This window comes from Lynx rufus, unplaced genomic scaffold (assembly GCF_022079265.1).
Source record: "Lynx rufus isolate CCGP_SWC_20201006 ecotype Redwood Valley unplaced genomic scaffold, mLynRuf1.p SCAF_18, whole genome shotgun sequence".
NCBI classification, from domain to species: domain Eukaryota; kingdom Metazoa; phylum Chordata; class Mammalia; order Carnivora; family Felidae; genus Lynx; species Lynx rufus.
The window spans coordinates 2,568,165-2,590,116 of NW_025814832.1; the positions used below are offsets into that span (position 1 = coordinate 2,568,165).

General features: G+C 50.5%; 1 protein-coding gene across 7 annotated transcripts in view; it reads right to left on the minus strand.

Moving 5' to 3' along the window:
• The window catches only part of RPH3AL (rabphilin 3A like (without C2 domains)), a 146,239-nt gene that overhangs the window by 23,476 nt on the left and 100,811 nt on the right, over nt 1-21,952 (minus strand). For all 7 annotated transcript variants that reach the window (XM_047080656.1, XM_047080650.1, XM_047080651.1 and 4 more), the window contains one exon: nt 2,333-2,507. In XM_047080656.1, coding sequence (XP_046936612.1) covers nt 2,333-2,507 — 175 coding nt within the window. The remainder of the gene's footprint in view (nt 1-2,332; nt 2,508-21,952) is intronic.

Sequence of the window (21,952 nt, forward strand, 5' to 3'; positions counted from 1 at the left end):
AGGAGGAAAACATTTGCAAGCCATCTAACATCCCTAACTCATAAGCAGCACCTATAAATCAAGGAGAAAATAAACCACCTAATATGAAATGAGCAATGGATTCAAACAGGCAGAGGAGTCCACACCCCAATGCTGGCCACTCCATTTCTGCCTGGCCCTGAGCTCAGCTGTGGCTGAATGGGGTGCTATAAGGGCTGGGCTTCCCAGATAGGCTCTAAACTAGACCACAGACTATAGCTCTACCCCCAGCCAGCTGCCCAGCACCTGGGCACTGCTGATGGTCGGGCTGGGGAGGGGAGGCGACTCTTGGAGCTCAAGAAACGCTCAATGGTTCCCCAATCATCAGTGGTCTGGAAGGAAAGGTCCAGTGACGTCCCTATGCCAGATTTGCAAGGCTGCCGGCTGGGGGCTGTCTGCGGCTAGGAGTCGGACAGCCTCGAGCCCAGCTTGAGAAGGAACCAGGACTGAGGCAGCGGCCCCCTGGCAGGTTGGGGGGCTTCCCAGACAGGTAAGGCAGACCTTTCCCCCGAGGTTGCTGCAGATTTGACTTCCAGGCCATGTATACCGACCAGGAGGAAGCCAAAGAAGGGCTGGCGTGGGGCTGACCTCCCCTTGCCCCCAGGCTCTGGACCAGCTGTGCGGATGGCTGCGTCTGGCTCCGGCCTCTGATCTCCCACAACTACCCCGTAGCCACCCGAGTGCCTCGGTGAGTACACAGCCGTTTCTGGGATGGCCAGGGGACCCAAACTCAGCCAGAAGGCACAGATCCTGGCTTGTGCACAGGCTAATCGGAGAGGACACCCATGGGATCAGGCTCGGAAGCAGTTCAGGGACAGTCGGCTTGTTTGTGGCCCCTGCTTACAAACCCCTGTGACGCAGAACCTCTCAGCTTTCCTCCTACGTCCCCAGCTGTGCCTCCTCTGCCTCCTCCACCAGCTCCTATTCTTCCTTCCTCGCAGGACTGTGGGTTTCCTCAAGTTCAGTCTGCCCACCACACATACCCCATGCACTCCCGATGTACGCCTTCCCTGGGTGTATGCAGACACCTCCTGGGCCTCCCCAACCAGCTTGGGGCCATCAGCCCTCACCTTTCTGGTGCCCACGGTGAGACACAGAAGTCATCTGTCTGGGCCACCTCTCCCTGCCTGGGACTAAAATGTGGATCATTACAAGGCTGCGATGCACTGGCCCGGGGCCTTGGCATGAAGGATGTGCTGCCTCGTGCTCTGGGAGCCTGGAGGCTTGTGACCCAGACTTCGGAGGGACACCAAGCTCACACGGGGGCCTCCACATGGCGTGGCCTGGCCGCAGCGCAAAGGCAGTTAATAAGCCGTGCCAACGGCAAGCGTGTGGGCCACTGGCCGCCTCGCCCACGTAATTAAAAGGCCATCTGTGTCTGCGTGGCTGAGGAATGGGGGCTCTGCCCTTCCCAGGGGTGTGTGTGTGTGTGCACACGTGTGCGTGTGAACATGTGTGCTGTGCGGATGCTGAGCAGACAGGGCGGGGAGGGCCCTCGGGGCCTCCCCTCCCCAACCCCTCAAAGCAACATTCTGTTTCCGGGCTGCAACTCCTCCCTGGGCCAGAGGGGCACAGAGGTACCCTGACAGGGCCCAGAGCGCAAGACCCTGCCTTTTGGTCCCAGCTCTGCCATATAGCAGCTCAGGAAGTCCATCCTTCCCTCTGGGCCTCAGGCTACACGTCTATCAAATAGGGCTACTAAATCACTGCCCGGACTGCCTCTGCAACTTTGAAACAAAATCACGAACGTAAAAGTGCTGTGTGAGCCATGGAGGGCCACCTACCACAGCAGGTGCCATTATCACCAGTGGGGCCGAGCACCCCTTCTGATGCTGGCCACGGCAGCGCGGCCTCCACAAATACCAAAGTGCCCTGGGCCAAAGTCATTTTGCTCATTAGGACCAAGGACATCAGGAGTCCTCCCTTCCCGGGATGCCCTTCCCGGGACGCGAAGGACCATCCGAGAAGAGATGGTACAGGCCAGCTTCGGAAAGACACATTTCGATACTTTGCCAAAAACCCCAACGGCTATCACGTTTCCGCAAAGATCCGAGGGCTCGTGGCATCCCCACCCCCAAACTGGTGCCTGTCTGGGAATCAGCCTCCGGCGGACCCTCCCCCTGCAAGCCGTCACTGTGCTAAGGTGCCCACGTGGGTGCAGGCGGGGCAGCTGGAGGCACTCGGGGACAGAGCACCAGCATGAGCCACGCAGAGGGTGTGGCAGACGCTGGCCTGGTGCCTGTGGCACTGGTGGCTGGCTGACAGCTGGACTGTGACAGCTGCTCTCCTGGGAGAGGGATCGAGGGGGACTTACCTCTCCCTCGGGCCCACGTGTAGACGCGGCTCGTCTCGGTGCTTCTGGGCTTTTGCTCGGTGGGCTCCATGGGCAATGGTCGGAAGTGGGGGTCATCGGCCCAGCCAGGGGTCTTCAGTGGCAGGATGTACTTAGGGAGCCCTCGGTAGAACCAGGCCCCTGACCTCTTCCAGACCTGGCAGAGGTGATATTTGCTTAGAGCGAGGGACACAGAGCAGCTCCCTGCACCATGCTCCCGCACGGGCCCGCCCGCCACTCCTGTTGCAAAGTTGGAAAGTGCTCAGCCTGGTGGGCATCTAGAGGGTGCTCAAGAGGTGCCACCTGCCTCTCTGCCGCCTGCCCCTTCCCTTGAGGCTCTGGGGCAGAGCAAGTGACAAGAGGCTAGAAGACATGGGGGGGCGGGGGGCTGGGTCACAGCACAGTACTGGACCCAGAGCTTCCCAGGGATGAGTCTAGCTCTGTGAAGGCTCAGGGAGGGCCCAGACCCCAGAGGGCCCCAGATTAGAATTCAGAGCAGCAACTGAGATTCCTGAACCCTTAATGCCTACTTCACAAAACACCAAGCGCTCTATAACCTCTTTGCCATTGAAGGAAATACTTTCAGGTATTTAGTAAGAGGAGTGGGAGAGTGTGAAGGAACGTGACCTTCTTAGAGAAGAGCGAGCCTTGGCGGTTCAGAGCAGACGGCCCTGGGTTTGAACCCTGGATCCGTCATCCCTCAGCTGTGAGATTTGGACACGTCAACCTTCCAGATCCCCAGTTTCATCACCAGTAGGTGGAATGTAGGAACAGCATCCATCTCACGGAGCAGCCATGAGGACTAGACTCTCAAACGAATGTTAAGGCCCGGCTGGCCAGTGTAGGGCAGGGCGCAGTCACTCAACAGACCTGATGCGCACAACCATCATTGTCACCCCCCCCCAACCTCATCTGACAAACGTGGAAGCTTTACAACCAGTGGACCAAGTTCCCTACTCAAAAAAGAGAATCAGAAGGCCAGGATGGCTCAGTTGGAAGAGCATGTGACTCCTGATCTCAGGGTCTTGAGTTCGAGCCCCACGTTGGGTGTAGAGATTAAATAAATAAATAAATAAATAAATAAATAAATAAATAAATAAATAATAAAATAAAGTAAAACAATATATATAGAATCTCAAGCTCTGTCCCTGACCTTCTGAGGCAGAATCTGCACTTCATCAATAAAATCAGAAGGCCAGAGTCTGCCCTGATTCTCTCTAGGACAGATTTTCCTAATCCTCAAACTTCCTCTGCATATTAGTTCTGTGGGATGTTGACATGGCCGAATCAAAAAAATAAAATAAAATAAGGTTTCTGATCATGTACACTTGGGAAGCACTAGGTTAAACCAAGCATCACTGCAGGACTTCTCAGAGCCTTTAATACACTGATGTACTCAGGATTCTTCAACAGGGCCAAAGAATGTGGAGTACTTTCTGCTTCGGATCTACTCAGCAGGTTTTCCCAGAGAAGCTCAACCCTACTAATTGATCTGCATAGACTCAGCACTTAACTGCAACAGTTACATCACTCAACTATCATATGTCATCTCTTCATGCTTCAAAGTGCCAGGCATGGGGGGACTGAGTCCGAACCCTGTCCCTGGCTTGAATCACTCCCCCTCCCTCCCAGCTACCCTATGCAGAAGGGCCTGCTTTTGAGTGGCTCTTTAATAACATAGCACCCATCTGGTGGGATGAATGCCTCATGGATCCTCCTTTTAAAATTTTTTTTTTTTTCAACGTTTATTTATTTTTGGGACAGAGAGAGACAGAGCATGAACGGGGGAGGGGCAGAGAGAGAGGGAGACACAGAATCAGAAACAGGCTCCAGGCTCTGAGCCATCAGCCCAGAGCCCGACGCGGGGCTCGAACTCACGGACCGCGAGATCGTGACCTGGCTGAAGTCGGACGCTTAACCGACTGCGCCACCCAGGCGCCCCAAGGATCCTCCTTTTAAAAACCCTTTCTGATCCTTTCACGGAGCCTCCTACAATAAACATTTATGTGAATTGGTAGCAGGTACACGTGGTCAAAAATTCATTGGGTGAGAAATTAAAGTCTCCTCCCCATTCCCAAAGGCATCTATCTGGGGATATAGTTCTTTGAGGAGTTTTGCTATTATCCCCACTTTCCAGATGGGAAAATTGAGGCTCCGACAACTTAAGCAACTTGCCCAAGGCTAGTCCAGCGTTCTATTGGCCTCAGACACTGAAGGCCTCAGGGTCTCATCCCCACAGTTTACGGATGCAAAGGGGATGCTCAGGAAATGTGGCCGGGTGCTAAATAAACCCTCAGCAGGTCAGACATCATCATGGACTCTGCAGAACTCCTGCATGGTTCCTGAGAACAGACGCCCAAGCCCAAGAGGCCATGGGGGGCTGGCGAGGGGCTCATTTGGCCTCCCTGTGCTAAGTGAAGCCTGTGCACCCCACTGGTGCCGACTTTGCCTGCCCTCCCCTGAGCACACCCGCCTCCTGCCTCCCAACACAGACTGGGCCTCAGGGGGACCAAATGAAGCAAGCCCTCAAGAGCCATCTGTATACCCTGCCATATACACAATTTTTTTTTTGAACGATCATATACATGCAACCCCATGTTTGCGCCACCCCACCCCCCCTTCACTTAACTATAGATCATGGCAACTGTCCACCGTCACTTTTTAATGGCTTCATAGTTTGGATTTATTAAACTTAATCAAACCAGCCTTCCACTGATAGGCATTTATTTTATTATTATTAGTTTTTAACGTTTATGTATTTTTGAGAGAAAGAGAAACAGAGCATGAGCGGGGGAGGGGCAGGGAGAGAGGGAGACACAGAACCCGAAGCAGGCTCCAGGCTCCGAGCTGTCAGCACAGAGCCTGACGCGGGGCTCGAACTCACGAACTGCAAGATCATGACCTGAACTGAAGTCGGACGCTCAACCGACTGTGTCTCCCAGGCGCTCCCACTGATAGACATTTAAATGGTTTCCGGATTTTCACTCTTGTGAGCAGTGCCACAACCATCACCTCTGCACCCACGTCAGACAGATGTCGTTTACTGCCTTAGAAAATACTCTGAGGGGTGGATCTGCTGGGTCAAGGGATGTGTATACATTTACACGATGGTACATATCGTCAGACCACCCTCCAGGAAGAAAAGTTGAATCTGAAGTGGGGTGCTAGGTGTCTTCAGGGTGGGAACCCTGCACTGTACCTCCTGCTGGGATCTAGGGTCTGGTCTAGGGACCCAGCTCGGGAGCAGTTCCCATGGGGTGTGGGGGAGGTGCCTGTCAGGACCTGGGGCCACCAGTTAGGTGCCAAAGGAGGGAAGATGGGGACCTCACTGTCACCCCTGGGGCACACCGTCACAGGTGGAGAGCACACCCCTTCAGGTGCCCTGTTTGAAGGGGAGTGGAGAGGACGACACTGTGGGTGATTCAGTGATGTGTTTAACACTTCACTGTTGTGTGGCTCTCAGTGAGAGAGACCTAGAAACACTATAGAGATGCGTTCGGGACTTTCACAGGGCCAGACCCATTCCTAATCCTCATGGGGCCTCATCTTGGAGGAGCTGGGCCTACGATCCTGGCCCCTGCGTGTGCATGCTCCTTTCTCTCCTTTTTTGTTTTAAATGAAAACAAATTTTAATTGTGGAAGATATCTATAACATAAAATTTACCATCTCAGCCGTGTTTTTTTTTTAACTACTTTTTAAGTTTATTTATTCACTCTGAGACAGAGAGCACAAGTTGGGGAGGGGCAGAGAGAACACTTTACTGATCAGAGAGAATCCCAAGCAGGCTCTGCACTATCAGCGCAAAGCCCAATGTGGGGCTCGAACTCACAAACGGTGAGATCGTGACCCGAGTCGAAGTCAGAGGCTTAACAGAGCCACCCAGGCGCCCCACATCTTAGCCATTTCTAAACGTATAGTTCAGTAGTGTTAAGTGCGTACACGTTGTGTAGCCAATCTCCAGAACTTTGTTTATCGCGTAAAATAGAAACTCTGCACCCATGAAACAGCAACTCCCATTCCCCTGTCTCCCCAGCCGCTGACAGCCACCATTCTACTTCCTGAGAATTTGATTACTCTGGGTACTTCATACGAATGGAATAGTATTGATCTTTTTGTAACTGGCTTCTTTCGCTTCGCATAATGGCCTCAGGTTCATTTCTGTTGCTACATGTGTCAGAACCTCCTTCCTTTTTGAGGCTAATCAGTATTCTATCGTCGGTACGTACCGCCTCTTATCTAGTCGTTCATCCCCTGCTGGCCACTTCGGTTGTGTTTACTTTATGACTGGCCCTTTCGTTGGTAGAGACCATGAGGCTCTACCATCCAGGAGGGAGGGCCGGGGCACTTGGCTCACCATTGTGTCTTCAAGTTCCTAACACGTGCCTGACACATAGTAGGTGCTCAATAAACACTGGCTGACTGGCTGGATTGGCAGCTACGGGTAGTTTGCTGGAACGTGTCCCAATCCATAGAGTTGTCACCTTCCTGCAGAAGTGGCCTGAGGGTTTCACCCAAGTTCTTGTAATTAATCAAGTGGATTTACTGTTTCAGACTAAAAGGGGGATCAAGCAAAGGGGCCTAGAAGGGCGTGCTGGTGCAGAGCAAGCTCCAGCGAACCTCCCCCACCTAACCTCCCAGCCCCTCCTCAGGCACCAGCAAGACCGATAGCCCTGGCTGTCCCTGACTCCCCCGGAACATCATGGCCAGAGGGCCCCAGGCCCTCAGCCTCACCTCCTGCCGCAAGGATCCACCTCCGCCCTTACCCCAGGCTTAAACAAATACCCATCAGTAAAGTGCTTTTGGGAAATAGCCCAAGATCCAAAGTATGAGGCTGAATTGCACAAACATGCACCGTTTTTTGGTATTCAATCATTTTTGACCTATAAATCCTCCCATTAATTTCACATAATTCACCCTGATATTTATGCTCAGCAGGGCAATGACCCCACGGGACTGCCTGGCCTGCAGCATCTCCCTGGGGTCCAGTGGGCCCACTGTCACGGGGCCTGGGGTCTGTCTGCTTCTCTCACGTTGGTCCTGCAACCCAGGCGGAAGGCTTGATGTTGCCGCAGTGGACAGAGGTCGGAAGACCAGGAAGTCCAGTGATCCTCCAGACAGAGGAGCTGCCGTTCCTGAGGCCCCACGGGGGTGGGGTGGGGACCAGAGCACACAGGTGCCTTGCCCAATGTGGAGGGCACACCTGGGCAGGGGTGCATGAAACACACTATTTTGGAAAATGCCTTCCACATGGGAGAGCAGGACCGCCGAGGCGAGGAATGAGGGATCCCAGCTGGGCTGACTTCTGAGCTGCCCCCCTCCACCCCTCCGTGCCAATCCATGCACATCCTCAGACCTTCTCTCGCCTCGGTGCCTGCCCCCACTCTGCAAAATGCACCCCAGTAGCTTTTAATTGTGCGATTCTGCTCTGTGCATCCAGGCCCGACGCCCGCTGCCTGGCCCAACACCCTCCCCAAGAACGGCAGTGGGAAAAGCCCTCCACAAATTGGAAAACCTTCACTTTCTAGAGAAGCTGTGGGATTCTGCAAAGCCCCACTCTGTTCCCCATGTGTGGTTTGCTGTGATAAGGCCAGCAAAGCAGCCAGGCTTGAAAATGCCATTAAATAAAAGGCCCACACGGCTGCCGTGGCCCTTGCAGGGGTGGCCAGCGGCATTCAATCCTCCCCGTGGCACTGCTTTGTGCTCTGCTTCGAGGTTTTCATTAGGATTGCGGCTCACGGCCGACCTGACTGCAGATACTGATGGATATTAGCCAAGCTGTTCCCAGGGAATTTTAATTACCACGATAACAATCGCTAATCACTGCCATTTCCTAAATGGCTGTGGCCGGACAAGGTAGTGACTGCCAGGCCCTTCTGGAAAGAGGAGGATCCTGGGGAGGCCACTGGGGAGGATGCAAAGGGACGCCTTCCAAGACCTCTGTCCCTGCCCCTTGCTCCACCCCGTCCACGCGTTACCGCCTCTCCCTGTCTCCCAAGCAACTCCGGAGTGCACCTGCATGAATGCAAGTGAGGCGTCCACACCCGGATCGGAGCAGGGATACAGTCTGTGGCACGTGCTGTGCCTTCCACCTGAGGCGTCCTTCATCCTCGTCTCCCACCAGGCAGTGACACTGCCCATAGGAAGCTTTCTGTGCCACCTCGTTGCAGAACCAGAGCCCCTCTGCTGTGCTCCTGGAGGCCATTTGGACCTGCTGCCCCGGCATCTTACCCGGTCAGGAAGCTGTGAGCCCAAGGGCAAGGCTGTGCCCGAGCCACCCCCGCGAGCCATGCCCGCCTTCCCAGGCCCAGTGAGGAGGCTTCGCGCAGCAAGGACGTTGCTGGCTGACAGAGTGAATGAACAGACGAAGAAGGCAAAGCAAAGGAATCATTCTCAGGGGACAGAACTCGGACTCTGTCTTCAGGGAGACTGTGTTCTGTCTGCTTAACAAGCTGGCCCAACCTTGAAAAGCCACAGGAAATGGCCTGTTACAGAGATGTCTTCTTGCTAACACTTTGGCCATTTTGTTTTTATTTATTTGTTTTCTCAAAAGTTTGTTTACTTATTTTGAGAGAGAGAGGGGGAGAGAGTAAGCAGGGGAGGGGAATAAGAGAGGGAGAGAGAGAAACCCAAGCAGGCTGTGCACTGTCAGCACAGAGACTGACATGGGACTTGATCTCACAAACCGTGAGCTCATGACCAAACCAAAGTCGGATGCTTAGCCAACCGAGCCACCCAGGCGCCCCCACTTTGGCCCTTTTAAAAAGGGTCTCTTAAAGGGCCAACCCACCTGGCAGGCCACACAGCCTTCCCTAACCCGTTCCCCGAACACACACACATGCACACTCACAGAGTGGCCTCCCAGAGCTCCACCATCAAAGGCAAATTGCACCGCATGGCCAACAAGACCCCAGAACTCTGCCAGCTCCTGCCTCCCTCACCAGCCTCCTCTCTTGTCTCCTCCCACCCCACGCTCAGGATCCGCCCAACACAGCCACGCTCAACTCCCCGACCACACAAAGCTGTCTCTTGCTTCCAGGCCTTTGTACATGCTGTTCCTTCTTCCCTCCGTAGGCTAGGACAAAGAAATGCAACCTTTAGGAAATTACTTTCATCCAGGGGCTTCTACAGAACCACGCGCGTCTCCCACTGCACGGCACACACCGTGAGGATTGCCTATTTACATGTCTGTTTCCTGCACCAGATCTGGCCTCCGTTATTCCCGCGGCCAAATTAATGGCCAAAGATGTGTCTTCTGGTGCCTCATGCTGGGTGCAGAGATTACTTTAAAAATGAAAAAACAAACATAAAATCGTTTTTTAAGTTTATTTTTTAACATTTTAAAAAAAGTTTCATTTATTTATTTTGAGAGAGAGAGAGCGCGCGGGCTCGAGCAGGGGAGGGACGGGGGAGGGATGGGGGGGGAGAGATAATCCCAAGTAGGCTCCACACCATCATCATGGAGCCTGATGTGGGGCTCGATCTCATGAACTGTAAGATCGTGACCTGAGCCAGAATCAAGAGTCGGGTGCTTAACCGACTGAACCACCTAGGCGTCCCCCCAAAAATAAAATCTTAAACCTCCATTCAATCCCAAGTCCACACTACCAATCACCTCCTTATGTAACTCTCACTCACCAAGCCAATATTCTTCTGCCTAAATCACCCAGGGAAGGCCCCTATGCCCCAGCGCTTGCCTAAATTACTTAAACTAGCCAATCCTCAGATATTTACCCTGCCCTGCCTTGTCTTTCCCATAGAAACCCCAATAAAGGCCTGGCCTCGGCTTTTCCTTCACTCCTTTCTGCCCCCTGACCACATGTGACCCTGTGTGGCATGGCATGCCCCTTTGTCTCAGAACTGTAGGCAATACATTGTTCTTTAATGGCATTCACTCTCCATGTTGCCACTTAGTCACTTTTATAAATTAAGAACAGGCACAAGTCACAGAGCATGGGAAAATCAATTATGGCTAAAGAACATCTTTTTTTTTTTTTTTTTAAAGAGAGATAGAGGCAGAAGGAGAGGGAGAGGGAATCTTAAGCAGGCTCCATGGTCAGTGCAGAGCCTGATGCAGGGTTTGATCCCACAACCCAGGGATCGTGACCTGAGCCAAAATCAAGAGTTGGACACTTAGCTGACTGAGCTACCCAGGCACCCCTAAAGAACAATCTAAATGTACAATTCTGACAATCTAGTCAGTAAAGGTATAATCTAGAAAAGGAAGGAGGTGAGAGCAGGCGAGGGAAGAACAAGGGCATTCGTGCCCACAACTCACACGAAAGGTGGATGGAAGAAGGAAGAGGCAACTATTATATAAAGTTACCAATTCCGTCAAACTCCAACACATTTTCAGTTACAAATAATAAAAGTATCAAAAATTAGGAGTGGGGGGAATCAGAGTGGCCCAGGTTAGCCAGCTCATCACCCTTCAGAGCTTGCAGTCAATAGACAGTGCCCGAAGTTCTCACCTGGTGGAAGTCGAGGCAGTGGTGAGCATGTGAACTACAACAGGAGGTCTATACAGGGTGGGCTGGGTGAGGGAGAGGCTGGGCAGGTGGCTGCCCTTCTCCAGGGTAAGCTCTTCAGAATGAGTGAAGTTTTCTTTCAACTAACTACATGTCTCACTTTGATTAAGATCAAAGGATAACAGATTGGTAACTGGATGTCAATGTTATTAAAGTCCTGGGCTGCATGACAGGCAGGTGGATACATGCAGAGTCGGGCAATCTATGGCTGGTATACTGACCCTGGATGTGACTTAAGAGAGAAAAACTGGTAGCTCAGGAAAGGAAAAGAAAGCAGTAATTAAAAATTCTGTAGTAGGGGCGCCTGGGTGGCTCAGTCGGTTGAGTGTCTGGCTTCGGCTCAGGTCATGATCTCACAGTTTGTGGGTTTGAGCCCCGCATCGGGCTCTGTGCTGACAGCTTAGAGCCTGGAGCCTGCTTTGGATTCTGTGTCTCCCTCTCTCTCTGCTCCTCCCCTGCTCATGCTCTGTCTCTCTGTCCTTCAAAAATAAATAAAAACATTAAAAAAAAATTTTTTTTTAATTCTGTAGTAAAGCAAGATAGGAAAAGAACCAAGTTATGGTTAGCTTAAAAACACCTGCACAAGTTCATAATACTGAGATTTCCGTCCCTGAAGAAAGCCATGCTGCCTCTTGGACGTCAGTGTACCCACCTAACGTCCAAGAGTCAGAATCTTGACAATGGGAGAAACTTGGACAGTTTTTCAAAGGGAACCAGGGCTTCCAAGCATAAAGGCAGGCAGAGCTGGGTCCCCCAGAAAACAGGAAGTGCCTGGGGCCTCCTGCTGCTGCAGGGAGGCTGCCCTCAAATACTGCTGGGCAGTACCCTTGACCAGGTTTCCGTGGTGACAAGCTGAGTATGAAAAGCCCTAATTACAGCCAAGGGCGACAAGCTGATACTGAGCAAGGCAAGTTGACATGAGATGTGCTAATGTAACGAACACAGTCGTTTTTTAGTTCTAGTTCATGCCAGAAATGCTGCTCCTCAAACCAGATTGGGACCATCCTATCTGGAAGTTATGGCTAACAGCTTGATTACCTGCTGCCCTACTCAAGGAGAAGGGAGACTCAGCATTTATCCTGTGTGTGGGACTGTGGCATGGATTTGACCGTGTGTGTTTGTTCATCGCGAGCAGTGAGTGAGGGCAGGAAGCAAGTCACAGGGCCTGTTCCCACATGGAGGCAGCCCAGGAAGGCTGTCAGCCTTAATGCTTAGAACGGCAATCTCTATTTGCCTCAGTCATCAGGAGAATGGCCTCAGTTCTCATCTAGAAAAAGGTACTGTGGACCACATCAGCAAAAAAATATGAATGATGAATCCAGTCTTCTTAAAATATTGCCCGAAAGTAGAGTTCACTTGATCAACAGATGAATTAAAATAAAAAAACTCCTAAAGGGGTGGGGCAGCTGGGTGGCTCAGTCGGTTAAGCGTCCGACTTATGCTCAGGGTCACGATCTCCTGGTCTCGGAGTTCAAGCCCACATGGGGCTCTCTGCCTGCTTCAGATCCTCTGTCCCCCTGCCCCCCCCCCCGCCCCCGTCTCTCCCTCCCCGCCCCTCCCCTACTTGCACTCTCTCTCTCTCTCTCTCTCTCTCTCAAAAAGAAATAAACATTAAAAAAAAAAAAAAGCTCCTGAATGGGGAACCCGTGGTACCAAAAATTAACAGTTATCAATGAAATAAAGACAGAAGTTAGTCTAAATAACCAGTGTAAATGTAACTACAAAATAATAAAAATGTGAAGGAAATGATGCTTAAAATGTAGATATAAAATACTTAGTTAAAAAAAAATAATCTGACCCCAAATCCAGATTGTCTCAACAAAAGCAAAAAGTGAGTGGGGGCGGGGGGGAAGGCATTGGGCTCCTCATTCTCAGTGGCCAGGGGAGTTAATAGACACTATTTCTACTGTAGCGTAAGCAATTGGACAAATATTGCATTAAATATTTTAAAAAGTTATATATGCATTTACACACTTATCTGTCCATTTAAGACAACCAGCAGAATTAAAACTACAGGAAAAGTTTATCCTACCAAAATACATGATTTTCTGAGTTTTCTTCTTCTTTCTCTTCTTCCTTCCTCCCTCCCTCCCTCACTCCCTGTCTCTCTCCTTCTTGTTTTGTTTCGAAAATTTTCTCCTTGGAATGCCTGGGTGGCTCGGTCAGTTAAGCAGCTTATGCTTGATTTCGGCTCGGGTCATGATCTCACGGTTTGCGAGTTCAAGCCCCACATTGGGTTCCGTGCTGGCAGTGCAGGGCCTTCTTGGGATTCTCTCTCTTTCTCTCTCTCTCTCTCTCTCGAAATAAATAAACTTAAAAAAAAGAGAAAGAGAAATTTCTCCTTGTTCTTGTCGTTTTTTCTTTAGAGCAGCCATCTTTGCTCCTGGCTTGTTTCCTCTACCTCAGAAAGAAGCTTACAACCAGCCTCTGAAGAGGAAGTGAGTAGATATTAATTCACTTAAATAACATTTCTTCAGTACCTCTCCTTGTTAAGACTGAGGGAAGGAAAGAAAAGATCAAATGATTTTGCAAATGAGTGGCCCGTGGCAGAAATCCCCACCAGGCTGAGGTCCTCAGCTCCATTTTTCTAGCAACAGAGACTGTGTTCCCGCTCTGCCTTCGAGAGCTACTCTGTGTGGCTTCCCTATATCCACCTCCCTACCCCCCGCCCCCCCAGCACCTGGGGAGAAACCTTCAGTCTGCGGTATGGAGGTAAGTAAGCAATCCCGAGCCCACAAAGGGCTCTGAGAGGCTCCCCTCCTGCCCTGGGCTCTCCACTTACCCTCCTAACCAAGGTGTTAGCAGAAAGCTAAGGGAGACCTCTTCCAGAGTATTTTTGCATGTTTCCATTTTAAAATACTTTAAAACCTCCAGAGGGGGGAGAGAGAGAGAGACAGAGAGAGAGAGAGACAGAGAGACAGAGAGAGAGAAAGGGAGAGAGACTCTGTGTGTGTGTGTGTGTTGGTGAGCCAGGGAGAAAGCCCCCCCTCGCCCCCATCCTCTAGGCCCCAGCTCCTCCTGCCTGGAAAGCCTCCTGCTTCCGGGTCCTGCTGAAGGCCGGCTGGCTCCCCACACTGGGGCCGGGCCTGCGCCTCCCCCGGAGATGGGCTGGAAATTAAGCCCCAGCAAAGACAGAGCACCCACCTGACCCTTCCTCCGACCCCACCGCAGGCAGCTCCTCCCTGGGCCCAGGGAGCCCTTGCGGATTTTCTTTTCATTTCAAGTGGGTTTTGAGCAACCAGGTCAGTCGGGGAGGAGAGCAATTGCCAGCACGGTAGAATGGAAAAAAGGCAGCGAGAAGAAATATTCTGAGGGTGCTATCTGTTTTCTTGACAGATAATTTAAACACCTTGGCTGGATTATTTCAGAACCAAAGGAAATGCTTTGGCTTCCATTAACCCCTGGCGAGGGGCTCGCTCCTGTGAGGCTTCCGCACAATTACTGGGGAGCGGCGTGTGCCAGCTTCAGAGAGACGTGGCTCCCGACAGTGGTGCTCTATGGCTGCGGGGCTGTGTGCCTCACCCCTTCCTCACGGCCTAAGCTCAGGCCTGGGTGCCCCCCTCCCCCATTACCTGTGATGTGGAGAGGCCCCTGCACGCCAGTGAGAACAGGGACCCCTGTCTTCCCTCTCCCTTGGGTCCCACAGGCCATCTTCTCCCTGTATTCCAAATGGTCTCGCGAGTTCAACAAATCCATGTAGGCTAATGACGCTTGTACTATTGTCCTTAATTACTTGATTTGCCAACATTGCATGCAGGCCTCCTCTTACGCTTCATTTGCATGCAGCATGAAATCCCTCTGAATCCCAAATATTTAACTATCTTCCCTGTTCCAAGACAGATTTGAGAGGGCAAACGTGTTATGGTGGTGTTTGGCTGTGTCCCTGCCTCTGTCCCCAGATGGAGTGGGCCACACATAGGGAATGAATAGAGCTGGAATCAGAAAATTGGACAGGCCAATTATGCCCAGCCAGGTCTTTTCAGAGGACCTTTGTGATTCTGATTCAATTCCCAGAACAACAAACATGCCTATGTTTAAACACAGTCTCAGAAACATATTCCAAATCCAACATGAAATCGTTTCTGGGCTGACTGCGACCTGGCAGGGCCCATGGGCCTTGCAGGAACGCTTTCCTGGGTTATGGATTTGATTATTGCTTCATTTCCAATTGGTCTTGTTCCTTCTTGGGGAAAACCTGTAATTCTGAGGTTCTGTTGCCTTGTCTGTCTTCCAGATTCACCAATGTTTCTCTTATTGTTTTCAGCTCTCCCTGCCCCCCTTTCCCCCGGCATTCTGGGAGATTTCTGAAGTTTCTGTTCCTATCACTGATTCAAGCTTTTCTGGGTCTGATTTTAGTGATCCCTTGTTATCTCTAAGGTGTGTGCCTGTGAAATCTAGCATGTATACGAAAGTACATGAAAACAAAGTACATTTCAAAGAACCATAGTTGGGGCACCTGGGTGGCTCAGTCGGTTAAGCATCCAACTCTTGATTTCAGCTCAGGTCATGACCTCATGGTTGTGGGATGGAGTCCCACGTAGGGCTCCAAGCTGGGTGTGGAACCTGCTTAACATTCTCTCACTCCCTCTGGCCCTTTCCCCTGCTTGCATGTGCACTCTCTCTCTCTCTCTCTGTCTTTCTCTAAAACAAAACAAAACAAAAAACCAAACTGAACCATAGAACCATACTTAAGTAAACACCTGTGAACTCATGGAGAAATGAAATATTACCCAATCTGGGAAGCCTCTATAAGCCCTTCCTGTCTTCCAGAGGTCACCATTGGGAATCTTGTGTTAAATAATCCCTTCCTTTTCTATTAAAAACAAAACAATACAAAAAAACTTATGTGTGCATTTCTAAAAAGTAAATATTTACTATTACCTGTTTTTGAACATCATATTTTTGAATCACTGTATATTCTTTGGTGACTTGCTTTTTTCCCCTTTGATCACTGTGTTTTTAAAAACAGTTTTTTGCAATCGCCATCAAAATAACACCAGCATTCTTCACAGAGCTAAAACAAACAATCCTAAAATTTGTATGGAACCAGAAAAGCCCCCGAATAGCTAAAGCAATCCTGAGAAAGAAAACCAAAGCAGGAGGCATCACAATCCTGGACTTCAAGCTATACTACAAAGCTGTAATCATCAAGACAGTATGGTACTGGCACAAGAACAGACACTCAGATCAGTGGAACAGAATAGAGAACCCAGAAATGGACCCACAAACGTATGGCCAACTGATCTTTGACAAAGCAGGAAAGAATATCCAATGGAATAAAGACAGTCTCTTCAGCAAGTGGTGCTGGGAAAACTGGACAGCAACATGCAGGAGAATGAACCTGGACCACTTCCTTACACCACACACAAAAATAAACTCAAAATGGATGAAAGACCTAAATTTAAGACAGGAAGCCAACAAAATCCTCAAGGAGAAAGCAGGCAAAAACCTCTCTGATCTTGGCTGCAGCAACTTCTTACTCAACAAGTCTCCGGAGGCGAGGGAAACAAAAGCAAAAATGAACTACTAGGACCTCATCAAAATAAAAAGCTCCTGAACAGCAAAGGAAACAATCAGCAAAACTATAAAGTAACCGATAGAATGGGAGAAGATATATGCAAACGACATATCAGATAAAGGGTTAGTATCCAAAATCTATAAAGAATTTATCAAAGTCAACACCCAAAAAACAAATAATCCAGTGAAGAAATGGGCAAAAGACATGATTAGACACTTCTACAAAGAAGACATCCAGATGGCCAACCGACACATGAAAACATGCTCAACATCACTCATCATCAGGGAAATACAAATCAAAACCACAATGAGATACCACCTCACACCTGTCAGAATGGCTCACATTAACAACTCAGGCAACAACAGATGTTGGCGAGGATGCGGAGAAAGAGGATCTCTTTTGCACTGCTGGTGGGAATGCAAACTGGTGCAATCACTCTGGAAAACAGTATGGAGGTGCCTCAAAAATTTAAAAATCGAACTACCCTACGACCCAGCAATTGCATTACTAGGTATTTATACAAGGTATACAGGTGTGTTGTTTCGAAGGGGCACATGCACCCCAATGTTTATAGCGGCACTATCAACAATAGCCAAAGTACGGAAAGAGTCCAAATATCCATTGATGGATGAATGGATAAAGAAGATGTGGTACACACACACACACACACACACACACGCACACACACACACACACACACAAGGGAGTATTACTTGGCAATCAAAAAGAAGCAAATCTTGTCATTTGCAACTACGTGGATGGAACTAGAGGGTATTATGCTAAGCGAAATTAGCCAGTCAGAGAAAGACAAATATCATATGACTTCACTCATATGAGGACTTTAAGAGACAAAACAGATGAACAGAAGGGAAGGGAAGCAAAAATAATATAAAAACAGGGAGGGGGACAAAGCATAAGAGACTCATAAATATGGAGAACAAACTGAGGGTTACTGGAGGGGTTGTGGGAGGGGGATGAGCTAAATGGGTAAGGGGCATTAAGGAATCTACTCCTGAAATCATTGTTGCACTATATGCTAACTAACTTGGATGTAAATTTAAAAATTAAAACATTTAACGTTCATTTATTTTTGAGAGAGGGGAGGGACACAGAGAGAGGGAGACACAGAATCCAAATCAGGCTCCAGGCTCCAAGCATCAGCACAGGGCCCGACGTGGGGCTCAAACTCATGAACTGTGAGATCATAACCTGAGCCAGACACGTAACCGACTGAGCCACCCAGGAGCCTTGCTCATTGTGTTTTTAATTCACCCTTTGATGACTTTAGGTATAGTTCTTTTTTTCGCTGCTATATATTATTCCACAGCCATGATTTACCTATCCGTTGTACCATGAAAAACCATTTGGGTTGTCCCCAGGTTTTTTTGCCGTTACAAAATATGCTGCTATAGGCACTCTTGGCCATGTCTCCTGGGGAGCCTTGTGAGAGTTTCTCCAGGTCGTATGGCTAGGAGCAGGGTGTGAGGTCGAGCATCGTGTACAGGAGATGACACTCATGAGGTGCCAGGTGCAGCATGGAAATGAACCAGCCAGGACTCCTACTGAAGGGGCCGCTCTGATTTAGTTTGTAGATAGGGAGCATCAGGACCTGACCCATGACATGACATGACCTTAAGTTGATGCAGGTTGGGAGCAGCAGGCAGAGTTTAAGAGTTAAGGGGACAACCAGGTGCCAGGTTCAGAGCTACCAACTGTTATTAGAATATGGTCAGGGCCAGGAGGGCTTTGTTGTGGGTACATGGGCCCAGTCTGGGATGTAATGACTTACAAAGTCAAAGCAAGAAGAAGGGGGTCAGGGAGCCAGGAGTCCCCCAGAGCATGGGGGATGACTACTTTGGCAACGAAGGGGAGGGAGGCTGAGGGCTACCCCTATTCATCCATCCTGTCTTCCTCCAGCCCTCGAGCTGTCCTGGATTAGGAAGGAGTGAGGGCCTATTCTGGAGAACAGTGGTCACAGGTTTGGTAGAAAATTGGGAGCGGGAAGCTGGTCTAGTGGCAAGGTTCAGACAGCCCAGGTTCAAATCCCAGTTCTTCATGCCCTTGCTGTGTCACCTTAGACTTGTTACTTAAGGTCCTGGAGCCTCCATTTGGGTGGAAAATGGAGACACAGAGCCCCGCGCCTGGCCCAGAGGAGGAGCCCAACAAAACAAGTTGTTTTCTGGTTCCCTTTTTTTTTTTTTTATAAGAGGGATTTTCTGGCACTGTAGTAGGTCACGTGTCTTGAGTTATTTCCTTAGGAGAGGAGATGGGTGTGTTTTTCCAGGGCTGGGCACCACCTAGGAGTTTAATAAATATTTCCTGAAGGATGGAGTCACACTCTACTCCCTAGTCTCCATCCGCAAGACAGCTGGCTAGGGGGAAGGGCACAACTGTGCCAGCCAATGTCACTTGGCATCTGGAAAACGGGCAGGAAAATCCGATTATCCAAATTTTTATTCAAATTAATGCAGGAAACCGACCAAATTGTATGCTTTCTCCCTAGCTCACCTCCCTGGGACACATAGAGGAGGGTATCATAGCAGGAAAAACCAGGTCACAGAGGGGACCCATATGGGAGGAGGGGTGGGGTGAGCTGGGCTGTGGTGTCATGACACTGTTATACCAACACATCCACAGGGACAGTGAAGTGGTTCTGCACCTCGTCATACTCAAATTGGTCACACAGATCACAGAGTCCCTAACCCCACAGACTACTGAGCACCCTGGGGTGGCTGAGTAAGTGGGGGGGGGCACCCAGCGGTGTAACAGAGCCAAACACTAGGAGCTGTGCGCCACGTTCCTGGTAGGACTTCACATCAGGCCACGTCAACCCATCTCCCTAGTCTCTATGGCCAAAGAGCCTCCTGCCCCCCGGCTCAGGGGAACCCAGGACCTTGGACGTGGAAGGTGGGGAACCTCATCGGCTCTATGCCGCTCTGTGAACTCGACAGCACAGCGTGTCCCCATCCTGGACAGCCCCTCTCCGAGAGGGCCGCCGGCCTCTCTGCTGTACCCTTTCTACTTCATCTTTTCAAGAGGTCCACCCTGGCCAGTCTCCACTCCCCACTTTTTAAACTGTGGTAAAATGTGCGTAATGTAAAACTCACCTTTCCACCCATTTTTAGCTGAACAGTCCAGGACCATTCAGAACACTCACATTATTGTGCTACTGCTACACCATCCGCCAGAACTCTTCCATCTTCCCAAACTGAAACTGTGTGCCCGTTAATGAATAATCCCTCATCCCCCCACCTCCAGCCCCTGGCAACCATCATTCTACTTTCTATGAATCTGACTATTCTAGGGACCCCGTGTAAGTGGAATCCTACAATGTTTGCCCTTTCGTGTCTAGCTTATTATTTAGCGTCACGTCCTTGAGGTTCTTCCATGTTGTAGCGTGTAACAGAATTTCCATCCCCCCCCGCCCTGGGCCCTTTAAAGTAGGCTTCACACCCAGCATGGAGCCCAACGCAGTACTGAAACTCATGACCCTGAGATAAGGACCTGAGCTGAGATCAAGAGTCAGATGCTCAACCGACCGAGCCACCCAGGCGCCCCATCCATTTCTTTTTAAGACTGAATAATATGAATAATAATCAGAAAGTACAACATATCGTTTATCCATTCATCCAACAGTAGACGCTTGGGTTGCTTCCACCTTTAGGCTGACGTGAGTAATGCCACAAGGAACACTGATGTGCGAGGTCTGCTTGAATCCCTGCTTCCAATTCTTTAGGGGATATACCCAGAAGTAGAACTGGTAGATCATTAATTTGTGGAGCTCCCACCAAAGTGTCTTCCATAGTGGCTGCACTATTGTACGCTCCCCCCAGCAGTGCGCAAGGTTCAAATCCCTCTATATCCTCACCAACACTTATTACTTTCTGCTTTTTAACTATCAGCCATCCTGACTAGCGTGTGATGTGGGGACTGGTCTACTTTTAACCCTGTAGCCTCCCTCCCCACCCTGCACCCAACACTCCTGATCCCTCTGCCCTGTTCTACTCTCTTCCCCATTCAGAATCTGACATCCTATATGATTTGCTTATCGATTAGTTTGATCATTTTTATAGTCTGTTCCCTCTCTCCTCTTCCTGCCCCTGCTAGAACGTAAACTCAAGGTAGAGGTATTTGGCTTTTTGCTCATTGCTATTTTCCAAGGACCTAAAACAGTGCCTGGCACATAGTAAATACTCAATGACTACTGAATGAATGAATGAGTGAGTGAATGAATGAATGAGTGAGTGAATGAATGAATGAACAGCAAGTAGAGCTGTTAGAAGTTTTAGAGGCAGACACACCTGGCTCCATCAATTACCACCTGGTGTCTCTGGGCAAGTGACTTCCTTTCCCTAAGCCTCAGTTTCCCCATCTGTCATATAAGGGCAAAAATGAGTACTGCACTGGGCTCCTGAGAGGATGATGATTAATATTCCCTGTCTGGTCCACAGTGGGTGCTCGGTTAACATCCACTGCTCAACGCCAGGCTGGACTCCTGTGGAGTGCATGGGCAGGACCACTGGCCCAGTGGACTGGAGCACAGTGGTGAGGAAGTCCTCTCGGACTGGGCAGCATCTCGGAGAGGAAAGTTCTTTCTCCGGTGCGCAGATACAGGCGCAGATAGGCACCCCAAATAAGTGGCAGAGAAGTGAGCGGGAGACTACTCTGCCAGCCCCCACAGGAGGAAGGCGTGCTGGAGGGCCCCACGATCCCACTCCCCCTGCCACTTCCACATGCGTGGGAGGCCAGGAGCCTACGCTGATGGTCTGCTTGGCAGAGCCACGGAGTGTGGGAGGTGACCAACACACTGAGGAAGTAGGACCACCCAGGTCCCCCAGGGACGCTGTGACAGCAGCCCAGAGCCAGACACAGATGATGGGGCGCTCAGGCAGCTGCCCGCCCGCCTGCTCCGGTGCCAGCCGCCCACTCCTGAGCGCACTCATGGGCCTCCAGAAGGGCCCTCTGGCCAAGCTGTTTGCAGCAACAATCAAAACAGCAAGTAACAGCAGGAGCAGGAGAGGACCAGCGTGGGGAGGCAGATGGCAGCCTGCAGTGAGCGCAGGCTGCCCGCCTGGAAGGCAGGTGCCACGAGGCCTCCGGGCTAGGCTGGCGAGGCTGCTTCCTGTTGGTGCTGGCTTGCGGCAAAGGGGCCCCTGCTTCTCCTGGCCTCCTGTAGGTCTGTGCCAAGGTGGACCCTTCCCAGGGGCCCCACTGGGTCATCCTGGTCACCCTCCAGGTTAGGCAATTTGGAGATAAGTTAAAGACCATCATGTGAAGCTACTTTCCTACTTCAAAAATTGCTCTTTTCAGTCAATCATCAAATGGGAGGGAGGGGCCAAGAGATGAGAATACAGACCCAGCATCGATGGGCATCAATGTGGGACCCCAGCCAGGGCCAGCTGTGAGGAGACTTCAGGGAAATCAAAAGCCCCCTGCTGGGGAAAGGTTCTAAAGTGGTCTGAACAAGGAACCGGCTTTCCTTTTTTTGCAAATGTCTCTTTCAATCAGCAAACGTTTCCTGAGCACCTTTTATATGCAAAGCACTGCAGGAAACACAG